The sequence below is a fragment of the Felis catus genome, chromosome E3 (genome assembly GCF_018350175.1).
Source record: "Felis catus isolate Fca126 chromosome E3, F.catus_Fca126_mat1.0, whole genome shotgun sequence".
Lineage (NCBI taxonomy): Eukaryota > Metazoa > Chordata > Mammalia > Carnivora > Felidae > Felis > Felis catus.
In genome coordinates, this window is record NC_058383.1 from 29,604,323 (window position 1) to 29,625,648 (window position 21,326).

Consider the following 21,326-nt stretch of genomic DNA (forward strand, 5'->3'; position numbering starts at 1 on the left):
TTCTCTTTACCCCTCTGCCAAACGATAATTTGAAAAGCTGGCTGCTAGTTATAAAACGCAGCTTGTGAAAGTTCATGCCAGCGAGAAATAAACACATGAAATCTATATGACCTTTATCTTCCTTCTCGGTTCTTTTTTACCCATGTCTTAACAGAACCGAGTCAGTGCACGTTTTATATAAACACATGGGCATGGAAGACATATGGATGCTATCAGCCTCAAGAGAGTAATTCGATATATTATTTTCTCTTAGGAAGGGCAGCTTTCCTATCTTGTTTGTTGCTAAGAGGCTGAATTAAGCACCTTGTCTGTCCTCCTTCTTCACCTTTTACTGGAGGTTTTCAGCCCTCAACTTTTCTTCCAGATGTCATACTCCTAGGTTATCTTTCTTTGAAGTGTAGACCGCTCAAAAACAAAAAAACATACAAAAAAAAAAAAACTTTGGACAATGAGTCCAGAGACCTCAGCTGTCCCCCAGAAGTGCGACATGGCCACGGGCAAGTAACTCATCACTTCTGGGCCTCAGTTTCCCACTGATGGAGACAGCAGTGGAACGCCAAGGTCCCTTCCAATTCTCACATTTTGTTTTCAAATATCACACTGTTCCATTCTCAGGCAACAGACAACTTTACAGCGAACAAGCTATCTACACAGGTGATCAATAGCAAAGTATGAAAAATCTACCAGCCTATAATTATTTGACCAGCTTCGTCCAATCTCTTCATCCTGTGTTATTTCTGACCCACCTGCTCCATTCATCTCTGCTCGGAAAGGTTGTGTCAGTTAAGCCGCTAGGAAGGTTTCTTTTGGCTCTGTTTTTGGTTCAGACTGAGTTCAGGATATTAATTTTGCTGTTTATTTCCTTCAGATAATTGGAGGGCCAGAACACTATATTCTTTGAGAGGCATCATTTTCTCAATCTGATATTTCTCTAGATTTTTTTAGCTAATTCTTGAAACTCAAGAAAACTTGGTACAATAATTCCCCAAACACTTTCGTTTTATGTGGATGTAACTTAGAGTCACTTCAAATTTATAAGGATGACCTTTCAGAAGATCGAAATTACGGAGGTGAGTCATAACTACAGTAATTTTTGGTGGAGGTTATGATATTATAGATTTTCTGGCCTTGTTCAGATCCAGCACCCCAGAAGCTACAACCAATGCATAAGGCACACAGTATGGAACAGCAGGGCAGTAAGTAATGGGAATACAAATCATTCCCTAGATTTGTTGTGCTGCTAGACATCTGACACGCTTCATATGCAAACTTCCTAGATTGGTCAGAAAGCAAAAGAAGGTTTCATAAACTCCACCCACCCATCATGACAACAGAATGTTAAAGACAATCCATGTGTAGCTGGTGCAGTGTCTGTGTTAAAGCCTGAAGAACTGTGAGATTGGAGCCTTTCTGAAACAGTTCAACGGATGGAATATTACTTGGCCACGAAAAAGAATGAAATCTTGCCACTGCCACAACGTGGATGGACCTCAAGGGCAGTGTGCTAGGCGAAATAAGCCAGACAGAGAAAGACAAATACCATATGATTTCACTTATAAGTGGAATCTAAAAAGAAACAAAACAAATGAACAAACAACAACAGAGAGAGAGACTCAGACAGCGAACACAGTGATGGTTGCCAGAGGGGGTGTGGGGAGAATGGGCAGAATGGGCGACGGGGATGAAGAGGTATAAACTTATAAAATAAATAAGCCGCGGGATGAAAAGTACAGCATTGGGAATATAGGCGATGATATCGTAACACACTTATCATGGTGAGCATTTTAGAACGTATATAATTGCCCAATCACTGTGTTGTACGCCTGAAACTAATCGAACAGGTCAAGCTATACTTCAATAACAAAGATATATATATATATATATGCATCAAAAAAGAGAGAGGAAAGAGCTCATGTTCTTTATAACTTGCCTCAGAGGCTTCCCGGGCCTACTCGCCCGGTAAATCTCAAGCTGGCGAACAAACGTTAGCTCCGCGTCGTACAGAACCACATATCTCGGTTCCACCTCGTGCAGCACCCTTGTCAGAGCGTAGGGGTCACTGCAGCCCAAGAGAGGGTGGATGATGGTGAGCGGGTCTTTCAGTATTCCATAAGCGGCATCGGAGGACAAGTTTAAGTCAAATTCCTCGTGCTTGATTTCTTCTAAGGAACTGTCTGGGCTACTGCCCGTGTCTCCAGGACAGCCTTCCTTGGCATCCCCTTCCTCTTCCGGTTCTTCAGGCTTTCCTATCATCTGTGTTAAAGTTAACCGCCGCTTCTTCTTCTTGAGAGTCCTTTCTTTGGGGGCAGCCCTCTGTTTGCTGTGGGGGTCTTTAGGCCTTTTGTGAGATTTCGCCATTCTCTTTGCACTGTCCTCATTTCTAAATTGCACCCACACGTCCTCGGCTTTGCTGTCCCTCTCAAAGGTCTTCCTGTAGAGCCTCAACAAGAAGGCCTCTGCTCCGATCGTGATATACTCTCTCAGCTGGGAACACGTTCGCTCATCACTTGCACAAATCAGTACCTGACCTAAAATTACCAAACAGCGTAATGTTACCATTACCTCACGTGTCCCCCCACCGCCACCACACCCCCATTCTCTGTCCGCCTGCTCGCCTCCTCCCCTGACAAAGAAGACACATCTTACCCCTTGGCGCATTTACAATTTGTTTAAAAAGGGTCTCAGATGCTTATCAAATGCTTTCCTTCTCTGACAGGATTAGTGAAATCTTTTGAGTAAAGTTGAAGCCAGAAACATTTAGTCTTAGGAAAGCCTAGCCGTGGTATAATGGAGGCTTTACAGAAGCTCTTTTTAATTAATAATTTTCCAGAGGATTTTATATGCCAAAATAAATTCCAAATGGATTACTGAGTCAAATGTTAAATATTAAATCATTAAAAAAAAAAGGCAACTACTCTCCATCTCTGTGGATGGAGATGATTTTCTAGGCTTAAAAACAGTGGAAGATATCTCAGACAAGACTGATATCTATAATCTGAGAGGGACTCTACATAAGAAAAAAACTGTGCATTAAGAAAGCTAAAGACAGAAAAACGACTTTACAAAACAACTATCAAAAATGATAGTATCTTTAATATATAAAAAGCCAATACAAACCGAGGACATACCCTAATTTGGCCAAGGAAAAGAAAGACAATTCACCAAAGAGGAAAAAGCATTAAGAAAACATTGAGCTTGGGGCGTCTGGGTGGCTCAGTCGGTTACAAGTCCGACTTCAGTTCAGGTCATGATCTTATATCTCATGAGTTCGAGCCCCACATCGGGCTCTGTGCTGACAGTTCAGAGCCTGGAGCCTGCTTCCGGTTCTGTGTCTCCCTCTCTCTGACCCTTTCATGCTTGTGCTCTGTCTCTCTCTCTCAAAAATAAATAAACATTAAAAAACGTTTTTTATATTAAGAAAACAATGAGCTTAGCAAATACCAAATTTCAAATGAACATTTTTCTCGAAATTAATAAAATTGTTACACATATGTATGTATACACACACACAAATATAGGATCTCCAGTCACTGCTAAGTGAAAAAGAGATGAGCTCTTACATTGCTAGAAGAAATGAAAACTCATAAAAATTTCATGTAAGTCAAATGTGGTAATATGTCTCAAGAACGTTATCATTTGACTTGCTAATTATATATCCAGAAATTACATTGCACTGTGACCTTAACAATGTGAAACAGAAAATACAGAAAAGAAAACCTGGAGGAAATACACCAGTGTGGCTTCTAGACATAATTTTTTTCCTTTCTCTTTTTTCTTGGTCCTTTTCAATTTTCCTAAGGGAGCAGGCATGACTTGGAGTCTTAAATCAAAGTACCATACGTTCTCAGATAGTATCACCAGCGTATTTACTCATATAAGAATTATGTGCTTGCCTTTACTGATTCATAGGAGTTCAAAGTCTCAATAGACTAAAGAAAAATCTAGTTTTTTTAAACATCTGGTTTTGGGGCGCCTGGGGGGCTCAGTCGGTTAAGTGTCTGACTTTGGCTCAGTCATGATCTCACGGTTTGTGGGCTCGAGCCCCATGTCAGGCTCTGTGCTGACAGCTCGGAGCCTGGAGCCTGTTTCAGATTCTGTGTCTCCCCCCTCTCTGTCCCTCCCCTGCTTGTGCTCTGCCTCTGTCTCTCTCTCAAAAATAAATAAACATTAAAAAAAAAAAAAGTAAATATCTGGTTTTATTAAAAAAATTTTTTAGCGGGTTTGGTCTACGATGCTAATCTACTAGTATACTCATGCTTGAAGAGAGGGGCCCTAAAATCTGGAATTTTTTTTTTCAGGGCCACGTCAGTGTTGATCCATAGAACAGTTGAGACGTCTTTGGAAAGACACTTGCTGAGAATATAAAATAAGCCCATTAGCTTTCTCCTCGGGGGATTCTAGATTGAAATCGTGGTGAATGTGTATGTGGAGATTAGCTGCATCTTTAAATAGAAGTCCTGAGAAGTCAACCAGCCCAGCAAGACAGCCTGCTTTCTACAAGTATGCAAGGATTCAACCAGGAGAAAATCACATCAAACGAACAGAAAGGAGGCTGCCACTAGGATTTCTGTGTTTATCTGGCACTTATTCTTTTACGTCTGATAAACAAAATAACAGTAAGTTACTTTTTTTTTTTTAATTTTTTTTTTAACGTTTATTTTTGAGACAGAGAGAGACAGAGCATGAACGGGGGAGGGGCAGAGAGAGAGGGAGACACAGAATCTGAAGCAGGCTCCAGGCTCTGGGCCATCAGCCCAGAGCCCGACGCGGGGCTCAAACTCACGGACCTCGAGATCATGACCTGAGCTGAAGTCGGACGCTTAACCGACTGAGCCACCCAGGCGCGCCAATAACAGTAAGTTACTTTTAAAGGACTAATAACGAAGACTCATTTGCTCCATTTTGAAAGCAAACGTCCTCTTCTCTTTTTTTCCTACCTGGACCCCCAAGGGCTTCACTCTCCTTATTTTCCGCCTCAATTTCTTTCAGTACTTCGGTCAGAGCTTCCCACTTCGGGTTGCTTTCTAGCACCAATTCCTTTTTTGTTTCTGTATGGGAATAAAAGGATAACCTCATTCTCCAGGGTAGTATTCACCTGTAAAGTGTTCCACAGGCTTTCAAAACAACACAACACAGACAACACAAGCGTCATTCCAAAAGCTTGTTCTTTTGAGCTTCCTTCCTGATGCCAGATAGAAACTACTTTCTTGAAAAAGGTCTCTTTAAGGTCTAAATAGAAGATATTTGAAACCGACATTAACAGAGGTTTCATAGTGGGGCGCCTGAGTGGCTCAGTCGGTTGAACGTCCGCTCTTGGTTTCGGCTCAGGTCATGATCTCACAGATCATGGGTTTGAGCTCACATCAGGTTCTGTGCTTACAGCATGGAGGCTGCCTGGGATTCTCTCTCTCCCTCTTTCTCTGCCTCTCTCTGGCTTGCACACATGCTCTCTCTCAAAATAAATAAATGAACTTTAATTTAAAGGAAAGAGAGGTTTCATAGTGCCTTGAGAGAAAGTTACATGTACGTCATGAATTTCAGATGATTCTATATTAGTTGTCAACCGTGATACTATATATAAGCTGCTACATAAAATGAAAGAATTAGTACATAGGAAGAGTATTTATTATTTCTAATCCTCATGACTTTCACATTCCTGAAAATGGAATACAAGGAGACCACAATCAAACATTTCTGTAAGTACCCAAACGCATCACTAATGTATTTAAGTTTTGAACTAGACCTTTGAACTAGGCAGAAAGTCAGCATCAATCCTATCCCATGCTTTAAAAAACCAATGATATTTGTCATACCCACTAGATAAGTATTGGAATAAACCCATTCTCGCCTCATTCTGGTATATTTATTTTTGTACAGCTAAAAGGAATGTTAAATATTCTGTTAAGACTGTAAGTGCCAAAAGTAGTTATTATTCTGAAGTGAAAAAAAAAAAAGTATCAATCAATAGTTCTTATATAGCAGTAAGAACACTCCTGACTGATATTTGGCAGTTGTTATCCGGAATCCTCTAACAACGGATTCTAGGACTTGCCACGCTGGATACTTTCAACTTACGTTACACATAACATGCCTTTAACATACAGGCACGCATTCTTCACACAGCTGAAGGAGACTGAGGATTACACATTGACTTGGTAAGAATTTTCACACCAAATACTTAAATAAGAGACACAGTTAAAGATGAAGCCTAAAGGATACCTTGCACTTGTTCAATTTCCGTTTTTTCAGACACTTTGCCTTTTTTGTTCATTTTGGCATCTGGAAGATGATAAACCCTTGCTCGAGCATTAACAAACATCGAGGTGCTGGAGTCAAGAAAGAGCCAACCTAATATGAAAAGTTAAAAAAAGAAAAAGGCCTTCAATTTGGGATGAATTTTAAAGACTCTCTGATGGTCACATGCCCTATCTATACAACTGCCTGCCATCGTGTTCTCTGAACCGTACCTTCTCCCTTACTGAGGCCTCAATCACTGTTTGATTAGGCCAGTGGGCTTTCAAAGTGTGGCCTACTGACCTCTGGGGGCCACCAAAATGTTTTCAGGGAGTCTGGACCTCAAAACTATTCTCAGATGAGTAATAATTCCTTATTTGGTTTTTTTCCCACTGTGGTGACATTTCTGGTAATGGTGCAAAAGCATTGGGGGGTAACACTGCTGGGTGCCTGAGCGTCATCAAGGCAGTGGAACCAAAGAGTACTAGTGGTCAATGTGTTCTTCACTGCTGTGCATTCGTAGCTTATTACTTAATGTCCCTGATGAAGCAATAAAAACTATTAATTGTAGGGGCGCTTGGGGGGCTCAGTTGGTGGAGTGTCTGACTCCTTCTTTCTGTTCAGGTCATGATCTTGAGGTTGTGGGCCTGAGCCCTGCATCAGGCTCCGTGCTGAACATGAAGCCTGCTTAATATCCTTTCTCCCTCCCTCCCTCTCCCTCCCTCCCTCCCTCTCTCTCTCCCTCTGCCCCTTTTTCCCGCCTGCTTGCTCTCTCTCTCTCAAATAAAACAAAATAATTTTTAAAAGTTAAAAAAATTACTAATGATAGTAAACCTTGGCCTCAGAGGACAACGGACCCCATTTTGAAAATCAACGGTCTAGTCAAACAGTGACAGAGGTCACATTAGTGGGGCAGATGTGGCTGGTAGAAAAACAAGACGGTAGTCAACTGTTCAAGTATGTTTCTCTACAAATCTCTTCAGTCTTCAGCACTCTAGCTGATGAAACCCTAAACTCCCTTGCTGTTTCTTAGGAGAAAATGAATTTGAAGTTCTTAACAACTAAACTTCCAGAACACAACCTATTTCTAAGTTGGGGACTGCCTGTAATATACAGAGTCTTTTCTAGAAATAAAATTGCCCGGAATGGATATGAATATTTATTATTATACAGAACAGAAGTTCAGTAGGCGGAAACATTAGCTATCAATAAAACCTACATCCTTATGCTATGAACATAAAACGTAATTTGAAAGCTTAGTATACCGTGTAGTTGAATATAGCACTCCCCACATCTGATTCCCCAACAAAATCCGACACTTTATTCAAATCAGCTCCCATAATAATATTAGTATTTTTATCTCCCACCTGAATTCTGACCAAAAGCCTTCTCTGTTGCTCTCAGAGATTCCAGAAGATTAAGGAATGTGATACAATCATACTGGGAGAGATACTGCAGCAAAGTTCGTAATATCTTCAAATCCTGAACCAAGGACTTAGTCTTGGCTCCAAGCTGGTGCCACAAGGGATCCAGATAATGGCGGATCGTCTAAAACAAGAACACAGTTTAGTATGCTAAAAATATATTCGATATAGCTATTATTTTTTTATTTATTATTGAGAGAGAGAGCGAGCGAGCGTGGGAGCAGGGGAGAGGCAGAGTGGGAGAAATGGAATTTCACACAGGCTCCACACTGTCAGTGCTGAGCCTGATGTGGGGCCTGAACTCATCAACCATGAGCTCATGACCTGAGCCAAATTCAGACGCTTAACTGAGCCACCCAGGTGTCCCCAATCATTTGTTTTCATGAAACATCAAAGCTTACAGCTTAGACCTGCCCAGTGTCTGCCCAGTTTGGCTGTGACCCTATCCTGGATACATAAAGATGTGGGATCCAGCTGAACAGGGAACAGAGGGCACATACCAGGGAAACTACATGATATCAAATTAAATAACGACGTACCTTAACTTTGTGGTGTAAGTGATTTGCTTGGGTCCCCCCCCCCCCAGTGTGATTCATGGATGGAAAAGAATTTGTTAAATTAACAAGGGACTACATTTGAATATTTTCTGGGATCCTAAAGTGTTGCCTAAAATGAAGGCTAGCTTTGGCATGTACTATGTAGGTATCTACGTATCTACTGCTACGTATATACACGTCCTTCACAAACCGATTCTTTTTTTTTTTTTTTTTTTACTGTTTATTTATTTTTGAGAGAGATAGAGTGCAAGCAGGGGAGGGGCAGAGAAAGAGGGAGACACAGAATCTGAAGAAGTCTCCAGGCTCTGAGATGTCAGCACAGAGACCGACGCAGGGCTCGAATCTACGAACGGCGAAATCATGACCTGAGCTGAAGTCGGACTCTTAATCGACTGAACTACCCAGGCGCCCCACAAACTATTTCTTAACTAAAAAGGATAATACCTGTAGCATGCTATGGAAGGAGTATCACTACACGGCACCTTACCCAACAAATTCATACTCAGAAGGAGTATCTGGGTGACCATATAGTTTACTGTCCAATCTGGGGCTCTTATGAAAATGAAATTATATTATTAATAATCACTCCGGGACAACAGACAGATCCTAGAACTATCCTAGGCAAACTGGGACATATAACTGCATGCCTGCTTTGTAAAATAATCTACAAAAGTTAAATTTTCCGGGCACCTGGGCAGCTCAGGCAGTTGAGCATCCGGCTATTGATCTCTGCTTGGGTCATGACTCCAGGGTTGTGGGATCAAGCCATGCTCGGTGTGGAACCTGCTTAGGATTGCCCCTTCCCCACCCCCCCACCCCCCCGCCGCCCCACCCCACCCCTCTCTCTCATTCATGCTCTCACTCTCTCTCCTATTCTTTTTTTAATGTTTATTTATTTTTGAGAGAGACAGAGACAGAACACAAGCGGGTTAGGGGCGGAGAGAGAGGGAGACACAGAATCAGAAGCAGGCTCCAGGCTCTGAGCTGTCAGCACAGAGACCCACACGGGGCTCGAACCCATGAACCATGAGATCATGACCTGAGCCAAAGTCGGACGCTCAACCAACTGAGCCACCCAGGCACCCCTCGCTCTCTCTCTTAAACAAATGTTAATTTTCTGGGGCGCCTGGGTGGTTCAGTTGGTTAAGCATCCCACTTCGGCTTGGGTCATGATCTCACGGTTCGTGGGTTTGAGCCCCGAGTCAGTCTCTGTGCTGACAGCTTGGAGCCTGGAGCCTGCTTCGGATTCTGTGTCTCCCTCTCTCTCTGCCCCTCCCCTGCTCATGCTCTGTCTTTCTCTGTCTCTCTAAATAAATAAATAAATAAATAAATAAATAAATAAATAAATAAATAAATGTTTAAAAAAATTAAATAAATAAAAAATAAAAAAAATTTTAAAATGTTAATTTTCTAACAAGATGAGAGTCATGTCTGCATTTACATCTGGTTGCTGAATACCCAAAATAATACTTTGACCTTTACCAGGGAATGAGAAACAGAAACTTAGTACAAAACCTATCATGTTATATTTTGTTTTTTAATAAGGACGCACACATCCTATTAAAAGAATGGGAAGGGTTTTTTTGTGGTTTTTCTTTGTGGCTTCACATGCACTAAACTGTAAGAACAGAGGAACAAAACATAATGTAATTAGTTTTATGTATCATTATTTCAATAGAAGCACTTTCTGGAAGAATCAGAGATATGAGGAGTTAAATTTTTCCTTTTAAATAATCACTGTGAATTATTTCCAGTGACACACAGATGCATTCAGAGCTTAAAAGACAGGAACTTGTTCCACCAAAATATAGAAAAAAAAAAAAAAAAGCTGCCTGGAATTTTTTTAAAAGTCAGCGTTTTCTGGATCTACAATTCAATTTTAGACATTTACGCATCTGTATTAATATTCATCTACAATAGAAAACGTCAGTTAGAATAAAAGTTCCTTGAACTAAAAGTCTTAACATTTTCTCAACTGAAAACGTAATTTTAGGACACAGCAAGGTTCACATTCCTCAGTAATGAAAACTCGTCCCAATTATTTTTATTCCAAACAGAAGATCATAAATTATGAAAGCATTCTCAAGTAAAACTCTTCTATCTGTAGATATCCAAATGCTGTCATTTCAGAGCAAAAAGGTTATTTTTCCTTCTCTTAATTATACTTGAAATACAAGACAATCACTGTATAACTGCAAAAATAAAGAGTTGTGCTTACAGGTCAATCCATGTATCCTAGTACAAGTTATTACTCTCCAGTAAACCGAACAGGTTGTACTTAAATCACCTCCAGATTAGTTTTAAAATAACAACAATTTCTGGGGCGCCTGGGCGGCTCAGTCAGTTAAGCGTCCGACTTCGGCTCAGGTCATGATCTCGCGGTTTGTGAGTTCGAGCCCCGCACTGGGCTCTTTGCTGACAGCTCAGAGCCTGGAGCCTGCTTCGGGTTCTGTGTCTCCCTCCCTCTGTGCCCCTCCCCTGCTCACACTCTGTCTCTCTGTCTTTCTCAAAAATGCATATAAAAAAACATTTAAAAAAATAACAGCAATATCCTATTGAGGACACTGCAATTAGCAAAAGAACTTGGATTCTTTAAAGCTGTAACCTAACACACTGCGCTTACAAGGAAAAGAGGCAGAGTACCTTGTCAAACGGTTTTCCAATAGCATTTTCTAAAGACAAATCTTCAACTTCGAGCGATGGGTTGTGGCATTTCAGTTCTTTCAGACACGCATTTAGGATGTCCAGGATGGCAGTCTGTATGGCGAGCATGGCAGGCGTCATAGAAACGTGAATTTCTACAACTTCAGGTTTGTGCTGTTCTAAGAATGAGTTTACTGCTACATGGAACCTGAAGAGACAAATCGTTTCCAAACGTTTTCTCCGAGACCAGAAATAACACGGCTCTCAGTTTTTGCTCTCACAGGGTTTTTGGAAATGCAACTAAGACACAAACCAAACAGACAGCAAAATGACAATGTTTTCAGAAGTACTTTTAATCTCAACAAAAGGATGAATTCGTTGAATAAGGCAGGGGGTCAGCAAAAATATGGTCTGGGCCCAAACCAGTGCCTGGTGTTTTTTTTTTTTTTTTTTAATGTTTATTTATTTTTGAGAGAGAGGGAGAGAGAGACAGAGCACAAGCAGGGGAGGGGCAGAGAGAGGGGGAGACACAGAATCCGAGGCAGGCTCCAGGCTCTGAGCCATCAGCAGAGCCCGACGTGGGGCTGGAAACCATGAACCATGAGATCATGACCTGAGCCAAAGTCAGATGCTCAACCGAGTGAAGCCACCCAGGTGCCCCGTTTTTGTTGTTTTTTTTTTCATTGCCTGTTTTTAGAAATAGTGTTATTGGAACACAGCCGTGCCCAGTGTTTATGTATTGTCTATGGCTGCTTTCCTGATGTAACAGCAGACTGGAAGCATTGTTACAAACCACATGGCCTGCAAAGCCCAAAATATTTACTATCAGGCCCTTCACAGAAAAAGCTTGCCTATCCTTGAGACAGCATAATCAAGAAAGGCAAAAGACCCTGGCAATTATTCTCAAATGCCATGTAGTGTAACCAAAATACGTATCAGCATAGGTGCGAGATGTTTGGACATTGGAACCTTCTGGGTTTTCCTAGACATTTACAGGAATTCTTCAAAAATCTTTTCGCTTTGGGGCCCCTGAGTGGCTCAGTCAGTTAAGCGTCCGACTTCCGCTCAGGTCATGATCTCACGGTTCATGAGTTCGAGCTCCGCGTCAGGCTCTGTGTTGACCGCTCGGAGCCTGGAGCCTGCTTCGGATTCTGTGTCTCCCCCTCTCTGCCCCTTCCCTGCTCGTGCTCCGTCTCTCAAAAACAAATAAACGTTAAACAAAATTAATAAAACAATCTTTGTGCCTTATTCCCCGACGGGTAATTTTCAGAGGGAGTTTAGTTCTCCTAAACCTGTTATATACCTTAGGCTCTAGATTCCCTGGGTGTTTCGCTAAACGTAGAAGAGGCAATAAAGTGGCTGCCCTTGGATGGATGTGATGGGCTACCAGCAAAGGAAATATCAAATCTGTGTCTCCTTTTAAAATAATCACAAATGAGGTAACCATATGTTTCTATTTGATGCACTTGGTATGGACCCGGCTATCGTATGTCAAGTGCAATTCCTATAAATTTTACATCACTTTCAAGTGCACGCTTAAGTCGTAGTGGATTCTCTCACAGAAATCTGTCACATAAGGCTATTTACCTTGGCCACAGATACAGCTTCCCTACGAAAAGATTTCGCATCACTCTTTCCACGTGACAAAAACCAGTGTCAAAGGCGACAGCATTGTCTGTGAAAGCTTTAATAAAACCACGCTTGTTTTTCTGGCGAAACAGACGCAAGATGAATGCTTCTTGACAAGACTCGATTATCCTGTGCGCTCTATACACTAAGATGCCTGGGAGGAGATAATAATTTAGATTACAGAACAGACAAGGAAGTTCATGCTCGTTTTCATTCACTGATTTTACCACATTTCTCTTGAGCACAGGCGGTGTGCTCGTCTGGGCCGGAGATACAGCAGTGAACACACAGATGGCAATCTGTGTCCTTGCGGTACTTACGATACACAATATAAACAAAGAGACGATTTAGTAAGTTGTACAGCGATAAGGGCTGGGGAGGAAAAAAGGAATCCGAGGAGGAGGAGAGGGAGTGTGTGTGAGAGGTGATGGGGGGCAACTTTAGGCAGGGTCGCCTCGTTGAGGCTCTATCTGGGCCAAGGCTAGATGGAAAAGAGGAGGTGAGCCGTGTAACCACGTGCACCAAGACCGGTCCAGGATGAGGGGACAGTAAGAGCAAAGGCCCTGGGGTGGGGTGTGTCTGGCACGGCGGAGGAAGAGTTTCTGAAAGCAAAGTGCCTCGCTGACTCTCCTTTCATATGTGAACCAGATGTGGACTACAGAAAAGAGGGCCATTTCACAAGTCTGGGTAACATCTGTACCACCTACTAGAATAATTCAATTTTTGGAATCAGAGGATATTCAACTGAGAGATAAACTAGTCCATTAAAATAAAGACCTTTAATGAATATATTTACTACATCTGGGTTTGGGGGTGCTGTGATTAGGACACTTCTGAGATCACAAAAACAAGGAAATTATTATACGTTTCCTTATTTATAAAATGAGAGCACTGACCAGATAACCTTTCTTTTGTGTGTATAATACATCCATGAAACATGACACATATATGCCATTTTGATGCAGTGTGATTAGCGAGAAATTAGGAAGACGTATGACATAAGAGTGCACGGATGTCATTTCTGAATCAAAAACTCAATTATTCTGTGATGATTCTTAGTCTTTGAGACCGACATCAAGCCAATTACCTTACATAAAAATTTGTCATAAATGTGCTTATGTGTTTTTGTACCCGTTCCCATGACTCCTAGCACCTGGGAAATGACATTAATAGTGATTTATGACCCCTTTTAGTAGTTCAGGAGGCTCAATTCAGATTCTGCTCTTTTGGCGTTTAAATTTTGGACTGAGGTGGAGAGAGCTACCATCTATTCTAATTCTAGCTAAGCACACTATTTTTCAGATGTGCTAAAAATCAGTAAGTGTTATTCAGGAATTTACAGACAAAGGGTTTTCAATAACTGCAATACACGTACATAACAAATTTACAACTCAGAAAAGATCCTGGACTTAAGACGCTGGGCTTTTCCAAGTACTTTACTGGGCTACACTTTGCTGGCCTACACTGAGATATTATATAAGGTTGAAGTGATAAAGGTGGGCTTCTAAAGGAAAGATGGGCCTCAATTTAAGACAATGTTCTGCTCCAGCTCACCTGGTGGCTCAGTTGGGTAAGCGTCTGACTCGTGATCTCAGCTCAGGTCATGATCTCACGGTTTCGGTTCGTGAGATCGAGCCCCGTGAGATCCTGCCCAGAGCCTGCTTAGGATTCTCTCTCTTCTCCCTCTCTACCCCTCCCCCGCTCGTGCAGGTGTGCACACATGTTCTCCCTTCTCGCAAAATAAATAAATAAACAAACATTAAAAAAAGAAAAAAGAAAGAAAATGTTGTGTTCCAAAAGGCTGTCATTCTTTTGGAACCCAGATGGAAGAAGAGAATACTCGATCCCGGGCACTGGGGTCAGGTACTTTTGCAGACTGTTATTCATTTAATCCTCAGAATTCTAGGATGTAGGTATTATTATGAGATCAGGAGAGGCAAACAGGTTGATCAAGGTCATCCGCCAAGCAATGGGAGGCTGAAGGTCCCAAACCATGTGTGCCTGAAGACAAAGCCTGGTTTCTCCTAAGTGACACCCCCTGAGGACTCCCCACCACCCCTGACACACCATTTGAAAAACCAGCAACAAGAAAACACAGCAGGTGTACTTCTGGGGGCAACTGCGGTCTCACCAAAGCCTCCTTCCATTTCATTCTGATGCTCCCACAACAGTTCGTTATCTCATCCTGTACTGCGAGTACTGCTTTCCACCTGCCTCCTCCACGACACCGCTCGAGGACAAGGACATCACAACGAGCAGTCATCAGAGAATGCTTGACTGTGTGCTGAGCATGCTAAGAATTTTACAAACATGATCTCATTTCACCCGTGTGCTAAGCCTAAGAGGAAGGCACTGTTACAGTCTCCCATTTATGGGTGAGTAAACGGAGTCCTGATGACATTAAGAAACGTGCCAGGGGTCACAACTTTGGTACACAGGGGAGGCGGGGTCAAACCCAGAGGGAGCCTACCTCAAGAGTTCACCAGTCTCTCGTTCATCTGTCTCCAGGACCTACCACATCCCTGCCAAACAAAGGACCCTTAGGACACTAAATGTTTGTTGAGTGAACAGAAAACTGGATTATAGCACTGGGCGCACGAACCTAACATGTAACATGGGAGGGTTTTTTTAAGCGTCCCGTGGAAAGCGTGTTCTGAGTTCTATTTGGGGATGTCAGGAGCCGTTTTAGCAATGAAAGCCTCCTGTCCTGTCTCCTGCCAGTACAGCCAGGGTCACTATCTACACAGTTCTCTCTGCACCGGGGAGTTGCGTTTGGCAGGGACCCTTGGGTGGGGTATGGTGGCGGATACCACGAGTAGCAATGGCAGTGGTGGAGGTGGGGGGGCAGGTTAGGGCCGGGGACATTCAGAACTTTCCGGAGGGTTACATGTCTCAAGGACTGCTGTTTGGTCTGTCAGAGTTGTGGTCAAAGTGTCATTGCCAGCCTGGCGGGAGCGGGGGGTGGGGGGGGGGGGGTGGGGGGGGTGGAATGATTCCTTGGGGAGCAGAATCGGGTGGGGTTCTTGTCTGGCATTGATTCACCTTCCATGCAGCGAAGCGGCGGCAGCAGCATCGCCACCTTCATTATTGGCTGCTGATCAGATATGGGCCAGGAATTTTGCGCTTTTAATTAGGAACTACCTATAAGCTATAATTTGGAGGTTTCTTTGATTCATCCCGCTCTCTGCCTAAGTAGGTTGAACGGTTACTAAAAGTCAGAGCAATACTGACATCTAGTGGTAGTTCCGGTACACTGCCCCCATTGTATCCACTTAAAAAACAAAGCAATATAAAACTAAGCTGAGAAGAAAGCAGCAAACAGTGAAAGACTTTACGATGCATCAGAATTTCTGGTTATGAAAAGCCAATACTTTTTTTTTCTTTGCTATTATTTATCATTTAGTATGTACCACGCACTATACTGAGCCGTTTATTTTTACTCACTTAATCCTTAAGATAACTCTAGGAGGTGCTCTTTTTCTCAATTTAAGAAATGAACCCACAACTATATGGCCAACTCCTTTTCGACAAAGCAGGAAGGAAAAATGGAAAAAAGTCTCTTTAACAAGTGGTGCTGGGAAAACTGGCCAGCGACAAGCAGAAGGATGAACCAGACCACTTTCCTACACCATACACAAAAATAAACTCAAAATGGATCAAAGATCTAAATGTGAGACAAGACACCATCAAAATCCTAGAGAACACAGGCAGCAACCTCTCTGACCTTGGCCGGAGCAACTTCTTACTAGATATGTTGCTGGAGGCAAAGGAAACAAAAGCAAAAATGAACTACTGGGACCTCATCAAGATAAAAAGCTTCTGCACAGCAAAGGAAACAGTCAACAAAACTAAAAGGCAGCCTACAGAATGGGAGAAGATATTCACAAAAGACGTATCTGATAAAAGGTTGGCATCCAAAATCTACAAAGAACTTCTCAAACTCAACACCCAAAAAGTAAATAACCCAGTGAAGAAATGGGCTGAAGACACGAATAGATACTTTTCCAAAGAAGACATCCAGATGGCCAATAGACACATGAAAAGATGCTCAACATCACTCATCATCAGGGAAATAGAAATCAAAACCATGATGAGATAATACCTCATACCTGTCAGAGTGGCTAAGATTAACAACACAAGAAACAGCAGGTGTTGGTGAGGATGCGGAGAAAGAGGATCTCTTTTGCACTGCTGGTGGGAATGCAAACTGGTGCAGCCACTCTGGAAAACAGTATGGAGGTTCCTCAAGAAACTAAAAATAAAACGACCCTACAATCCAGATATTGTACTATTAGGTATTTACCCAAAGGATACAAAAATACAGATTGGAAAGGGTACGTGCACCGGATGTTTACAGCAGCATTATCAACAGTAGCCAAATTATGGAAAGAGCCCAAGTGCCCATCAACTGGTGAATGGATACAGAAGATGTGGTGTACCTATCTATACGATGGAATATTACTTAGTCATCGAAAAGAATGACCCCTTCCCATTTGCAATGATGTGGATGGAGCTAGAGTGTATTATGCTAAGTCAATCAGAGGAAGACAAATACCATAGGATTCCACTCATGTGTGGAAATTCAAGAAACGAAACAGATGAACACGTGGGAAGTGGGCGGAGAGAAGAGAGAGAGACAAGCCATTCTTATCCACAGGGAACTGAGGGTTGACGGAGGGAGGGGGGTGGGGGATGGGCTAGATGGGGGATGGGTACTAAGGAGGGCACTTGTGATGAGCACTGGGGGTTGTATGTAAGTGATCAATCACTGAATTCTACTCCTGAAATAATATTGCCCTGTATATGTTAACTAACTAAAATTAAAAAAAAAATGAGAAAAGACAACTGAGGCTCACCAAAATTACATAACTTCCTTGTGAGTGGTGGCATCCCCATTCAAAGCCAGGTGAGTCCGACCTCACCACCTGTGCCCCAGCTTATTACAGTTATAAATGTTATAAAATGTTATAAAAGTATAAAAACACTTTTCTTCAATCAGTGTACCATGAGCCACATAAAACATTCGTTCATACATTGATTCACTAAATGCTTCCTGAGGGTCTTCTGGGTCAGGGCAATAGTGGGATATACCATTATGAATGTCACAGTCGCTCTGCCCTCCAGAAGTTTACGGAAGATCACAGCTTATTCACACAACGTTCATCCAACAAATACGTGTTTAATACCCTGCGTATCAGGTTCTTAGCCTGCGATGAACAAATTGTTCCTTGTGCTTATGAAGCTTGTTATCTAAGAGTGAGACAGAAAAATAAACTGGCAAATATAATGGGTTGTTCTTTAGTGCTATGACTGGGGAGACGCACAGGATAACCCGAGGACAGAGAGGTAGGGTCCTCAAATGAGCTTTGGGGGAGATCAGAAAAGGTCGCCAAACAGACGAATAATAATGAGAACGAATTCCTTTTCTATATTAATTCTAGCTAAAATGAAGCCATTATTTCTCAAAATAATTAAGCAACGACTCGGTTTAATTTCAAATCACGGGGGGCGGGGGGGGAGAAAAACTCTTTAAAGAGAAAACCAAATATTTTAGGAAATATACAAAGAATATCTATAAACATTTCAAGGCTGATTAGGTTCGAAAAGCAAATGCCAGCCAATTATGAAGTATTAACCAGATGGGAGCTTAGAGAGCAAGGAAAAGTCATTCTTACTTATTCAGGCTACAAGTACTTTTTAAGCATCTAAAACGTGTCCGGTATTGTGCTAACCCCTGGGAGTACAATGCTGAGTCAAAACACCCAGTGCTGCCCCCAAGGAAGTTCTAGTTTAGACTTTAGCAGTGGAGACAGGCACAAAAAAGTGCTAGTTTGTATCATTATACAAATAATGACAAGGTGTCAAATTCTTACCAGTGATTAAATCTGAAGGTATTCTATTAGTCAAGAAGTCGACCACAAGTATTCGACTTGTTGCAAATATCACACCTCCTTGGGTGTAGACCTCGTAGCGACTGTTACTTGTGATTTCATTTGTTACACGACGAGGGAGGTGTTCCACTCCTTCAGTCTTCAGCTGACTGATAAAATACTCCTACATCAAATCAAGTTTGATTAGCAGTCTGTTTAATACAGGGCAGTTTTTACTAGGCGGCAAGGTCTTTGTATTTAAAAAGAGAGACAGGGAACTTGAGGAATATACAAACCAAGTTACTGCTTTGGGTGATCAACCAATCATGCACATGCAACCAGGCTTTTATTTTTGTTGGGTTTTTGGGTTTGTGCTGAGGCATCACTGCACTTGAGTTATGAGCATTTAACAACAATAACAAAGACTTTAAAACCCTCAGTTAAAAGACTTCGGCTAGCTAGAAAATACTTGCCATCAAAGCCAGGTTTGCAGGCAAGCACAGGGTGCGAGGAGATCGCAAGGAATCCTCTTCCCAAGCCGAGTTTTAGACTGGTGGCTCTGTCCCCATCCGCCCCAGCGGGGCTTCAGGTCAGTGGGAGCTTGGCCCTTTGTGTCTTCAGGGCAACCCTTCCTCTCCTGGGGGGCCCTGGGTTGTGCCAGGTACTGGGGATCCCTAGACAAATCAGACAGTATCCCTGCCCTCACCGAGTCTATGGGCATTCTTCTCAGCGGCCACCTGCCTCCTGGCCACCCGCTCTACCTAGGGGCGCAGCAGACTTGTCAGACCAGGCTGTGCCACCTCTCAAGAGCAAACGCCCCGTTTTGGCACAGGTGTATCCGTCTTCTGTCCTCAGTGCCCTCCATTCCTTAACCGCCAGGTCCTCAGCTTCCAGCTCCCTTCCCTTCTGACCCTCCGCCCCCTCCCCCCAGCCTGGGTCAACCCCCTCAGACCCTCCTCTTCCCTACAGGGCTCTCCCCAGTTTCAGTCTCTCCTTTCACATCCTGCAATTACCCTCTGAGACTCCCCCATCCCCGTCACTGTTCCCTTTTCCAGATCCCGCTCTTCTGACCCAACACGCCCCATGGTACCCAGCCTGGGGCCTCTCTCATCGTCCTCAAGGCTGCCTCTCTCCGCAGCCTTCTTTAGCCATCGCGTCCTCTTCCGGGACCTCCAATCCTTCTCTCTGCCCCTCGCCTCCGGCGGTGACTCCCCTCCCCCTCTCCGAGCCCCTCCGTCCCTCTGCGTCCTTGCACCCTCGGCAGGGACCTGCAGCTGTCTCAGAGACCCCCGTTCCAAGCTCTTCCACCAGTGTCAGAGACTTGCACCCTGCTCGGGACCCCTCGCACCCTCGGTGTCCCCGCGCCGGTGTCAGGGACTTGCGTCGGCCTCGAGACTCCTCCCACTCCCGTGTCCTCCCACCCGCGTCAGGAACCCGCGACCGCCTCAAGGACCCCTCTCATCCTTCTCAGTGTCCCCGCGCCCGTGTCAGGGACGTGCATCCTCCAAGGGACCCCTCCCACCCTACGTCCTCGCGCCGGTGTCAGGGCCCTGCATCTGCCTCACGGACCCCCATTCAACGCCCTCCCCCGGCGCTAGGGACCGCCGGCGCCCTCAGAGGCCTCGGGCCCGCTCCGGGCCTGCATCCGCTCGGGAAGCCCCCAACTCTCTCGGGGACACCCTCACCCCCGCGCCGGCAGCCGCACCTCCTCGGCCGGCTGCGTGTTGAGCACCAGCACCAGGCACGCGGGGTGGCAGTGCAGCCGGAGGAAGTGGTAGAGGAGCCGATCCGCGCCGAGCCCGCGGGCGCACACTACCAGCCCGTCCGCGTCCAGTAGTTCCAGCACCAGCTGCCGCTCATACTCCAGCAGCGGCGCCATAGCGGTCGGCCGAGCCGGCGGTACCGGCTCCATGGGCGCCCTTCCGGGGCCGCGGCCGAGCTCAGCCGAAGAGAGCCGAGCGGGAGCCGAGCTTAGCCGAAGAGAGCCGAGCGGGAGCCGAGCTCAGGCGAACAGAGCTGAGCGGGAGCCGAGCCCAGCCGAACAGAGCTGAGCGGGAGCCGAGCCCAGCCGAAGAGAGCCGAGCGGGAGCCGAGCTCAGCCGAAGAGAGCCGAGCGGGAGCCGAGCTCAGCCGAAGAGAGCCGAGCGGGAGCCGAGCTCAGGCGAACAGAACCGAGCGGGAGTCGAGCTCAGCCGAACAGAGCCGAGCGGGAGACCAACGTCGGTCGAAGGAAGCCGAAGGGAGCCGAGCCCGACAGGTCGAGAGCCAGCCGAACTCAGCCGAGGAGGAGCCGAAGCCGCGAGGAGAGCTGACCGAACTTAGCCGAAGAGGAGCCGAGTGGAGCCGAAGATTCGTAGCGTTCCCCAGCAACTTGGTGCTTGCGCGCTCCCGACAGGTGTCCGCTCCAGACCTCAGACTCCAGCCCACGGCCTTTAGGGACTGCGTCTTGCCTTGTCCCTTCGATCGGAGGGTGGGGCGGCCTGGATCTGCAACTAGAACCTAAGCTACCCCAAAGCAAGGAGAGGAGAATTAAACCCAAGGAGTTTAGTTCCCCAACCTCGGTAATGAAAAAGCTGTCAGTTGTCCAAGCGCGCCTAGAATTAGTGGCCCTCTTTGCCACGGTGAGGTTTCAGTTTTACTTTTGCGGTTGGCCTCTGTCTCCCTGTAAACATTTTTTTTTTTTTTTTTTAATGAGCAGAATAGTTTACTACTTTCAGGCCCTTGTTTGTCTCGAAATGTCTTGAATGCAATAATAATCTGTTTCTTAAAAAGTCGCGCCCGGGTGTCCCCCCAGCCGCCGCATCCTTTCTTCCACTAGAGGGACACCTTCGGAAGTTTTTGTTCCACACAAGGACCGCCTGATAATCCAACCAAAGGAATTGGTCTATGTGGACATTCCTTTCCCCCCAACTTAATTATTAGAAAATGAAAATCAACCGTTATTCCATTACCCAGAAATAGTCACTGTA

At 44.4% G+C, this 21,326-nt stretch overlaps 1 protein-coding gene and 1 long non-coding RNA gene across 2 annotated transcripts in view; one reads left to right on the forward strand and one right to left on the reverse strand.

Annotated features, from left to right (window-relative positions):
• Positions 1 to 20,313, reverse strand: part of ERCC4 (ERCC excision repair 4, endonuclease catalytic subunit) — a 30,349-nt gene extending 10,036 nt beyond the window's left edge. The window contains exons 1-8 of the mRNA XM_003998848.5: positions 20,063 to 20,313; positions 18,361 to 18,541; positions 12,446 to 12,641; positions 10,859 to 11,066; positions 7,602 to 7,782; positions 6,220 to 6,348; positions 4,938 to 5,048; positions 1,931 to 2,528 (exon numbers count right to left, since the gene is read on the reverse strand). Coding sequence (XP_003998897.2) covers positions 1,931 to 2,528; positions 4,938 to 5,048; positions 6,220 to 6,348; positions 7,602 to 7,782; positions 10,859 to 11,066; positions 12,446 to 12,641; positions 18,361 to 18,541; positions 20,063 to 20,269 — 1,811 coding nt within the window. The 5' untranslated portion in view covers positions 20,270 to 20,313. The remainder of the gene's footprint in view (positions 1 to 1,930; positions 2,529 to 4,937; positions 5,049 to 6,219; positions 6,349 to 7,601; positions 7,783 to 10,858; positions 11,067 to 12,445; positions 12,642 to 18,360; positions 18,542 to 20,062) is intronic.
• On the forward strand, positions 5,397 to 7,835 carry LOC123382503. Its single transcript, XR_006590956.1, has 2 exons — positions 5,397 to 6,155; positions 7,639 to 7,835. It is a non-coding gene; the product is annotated as an uncharacterized LOC123382503 (long non-coding RNA).
• Positions 20,314 to 21,326: the final 1,013 nt, after the last annotated feature.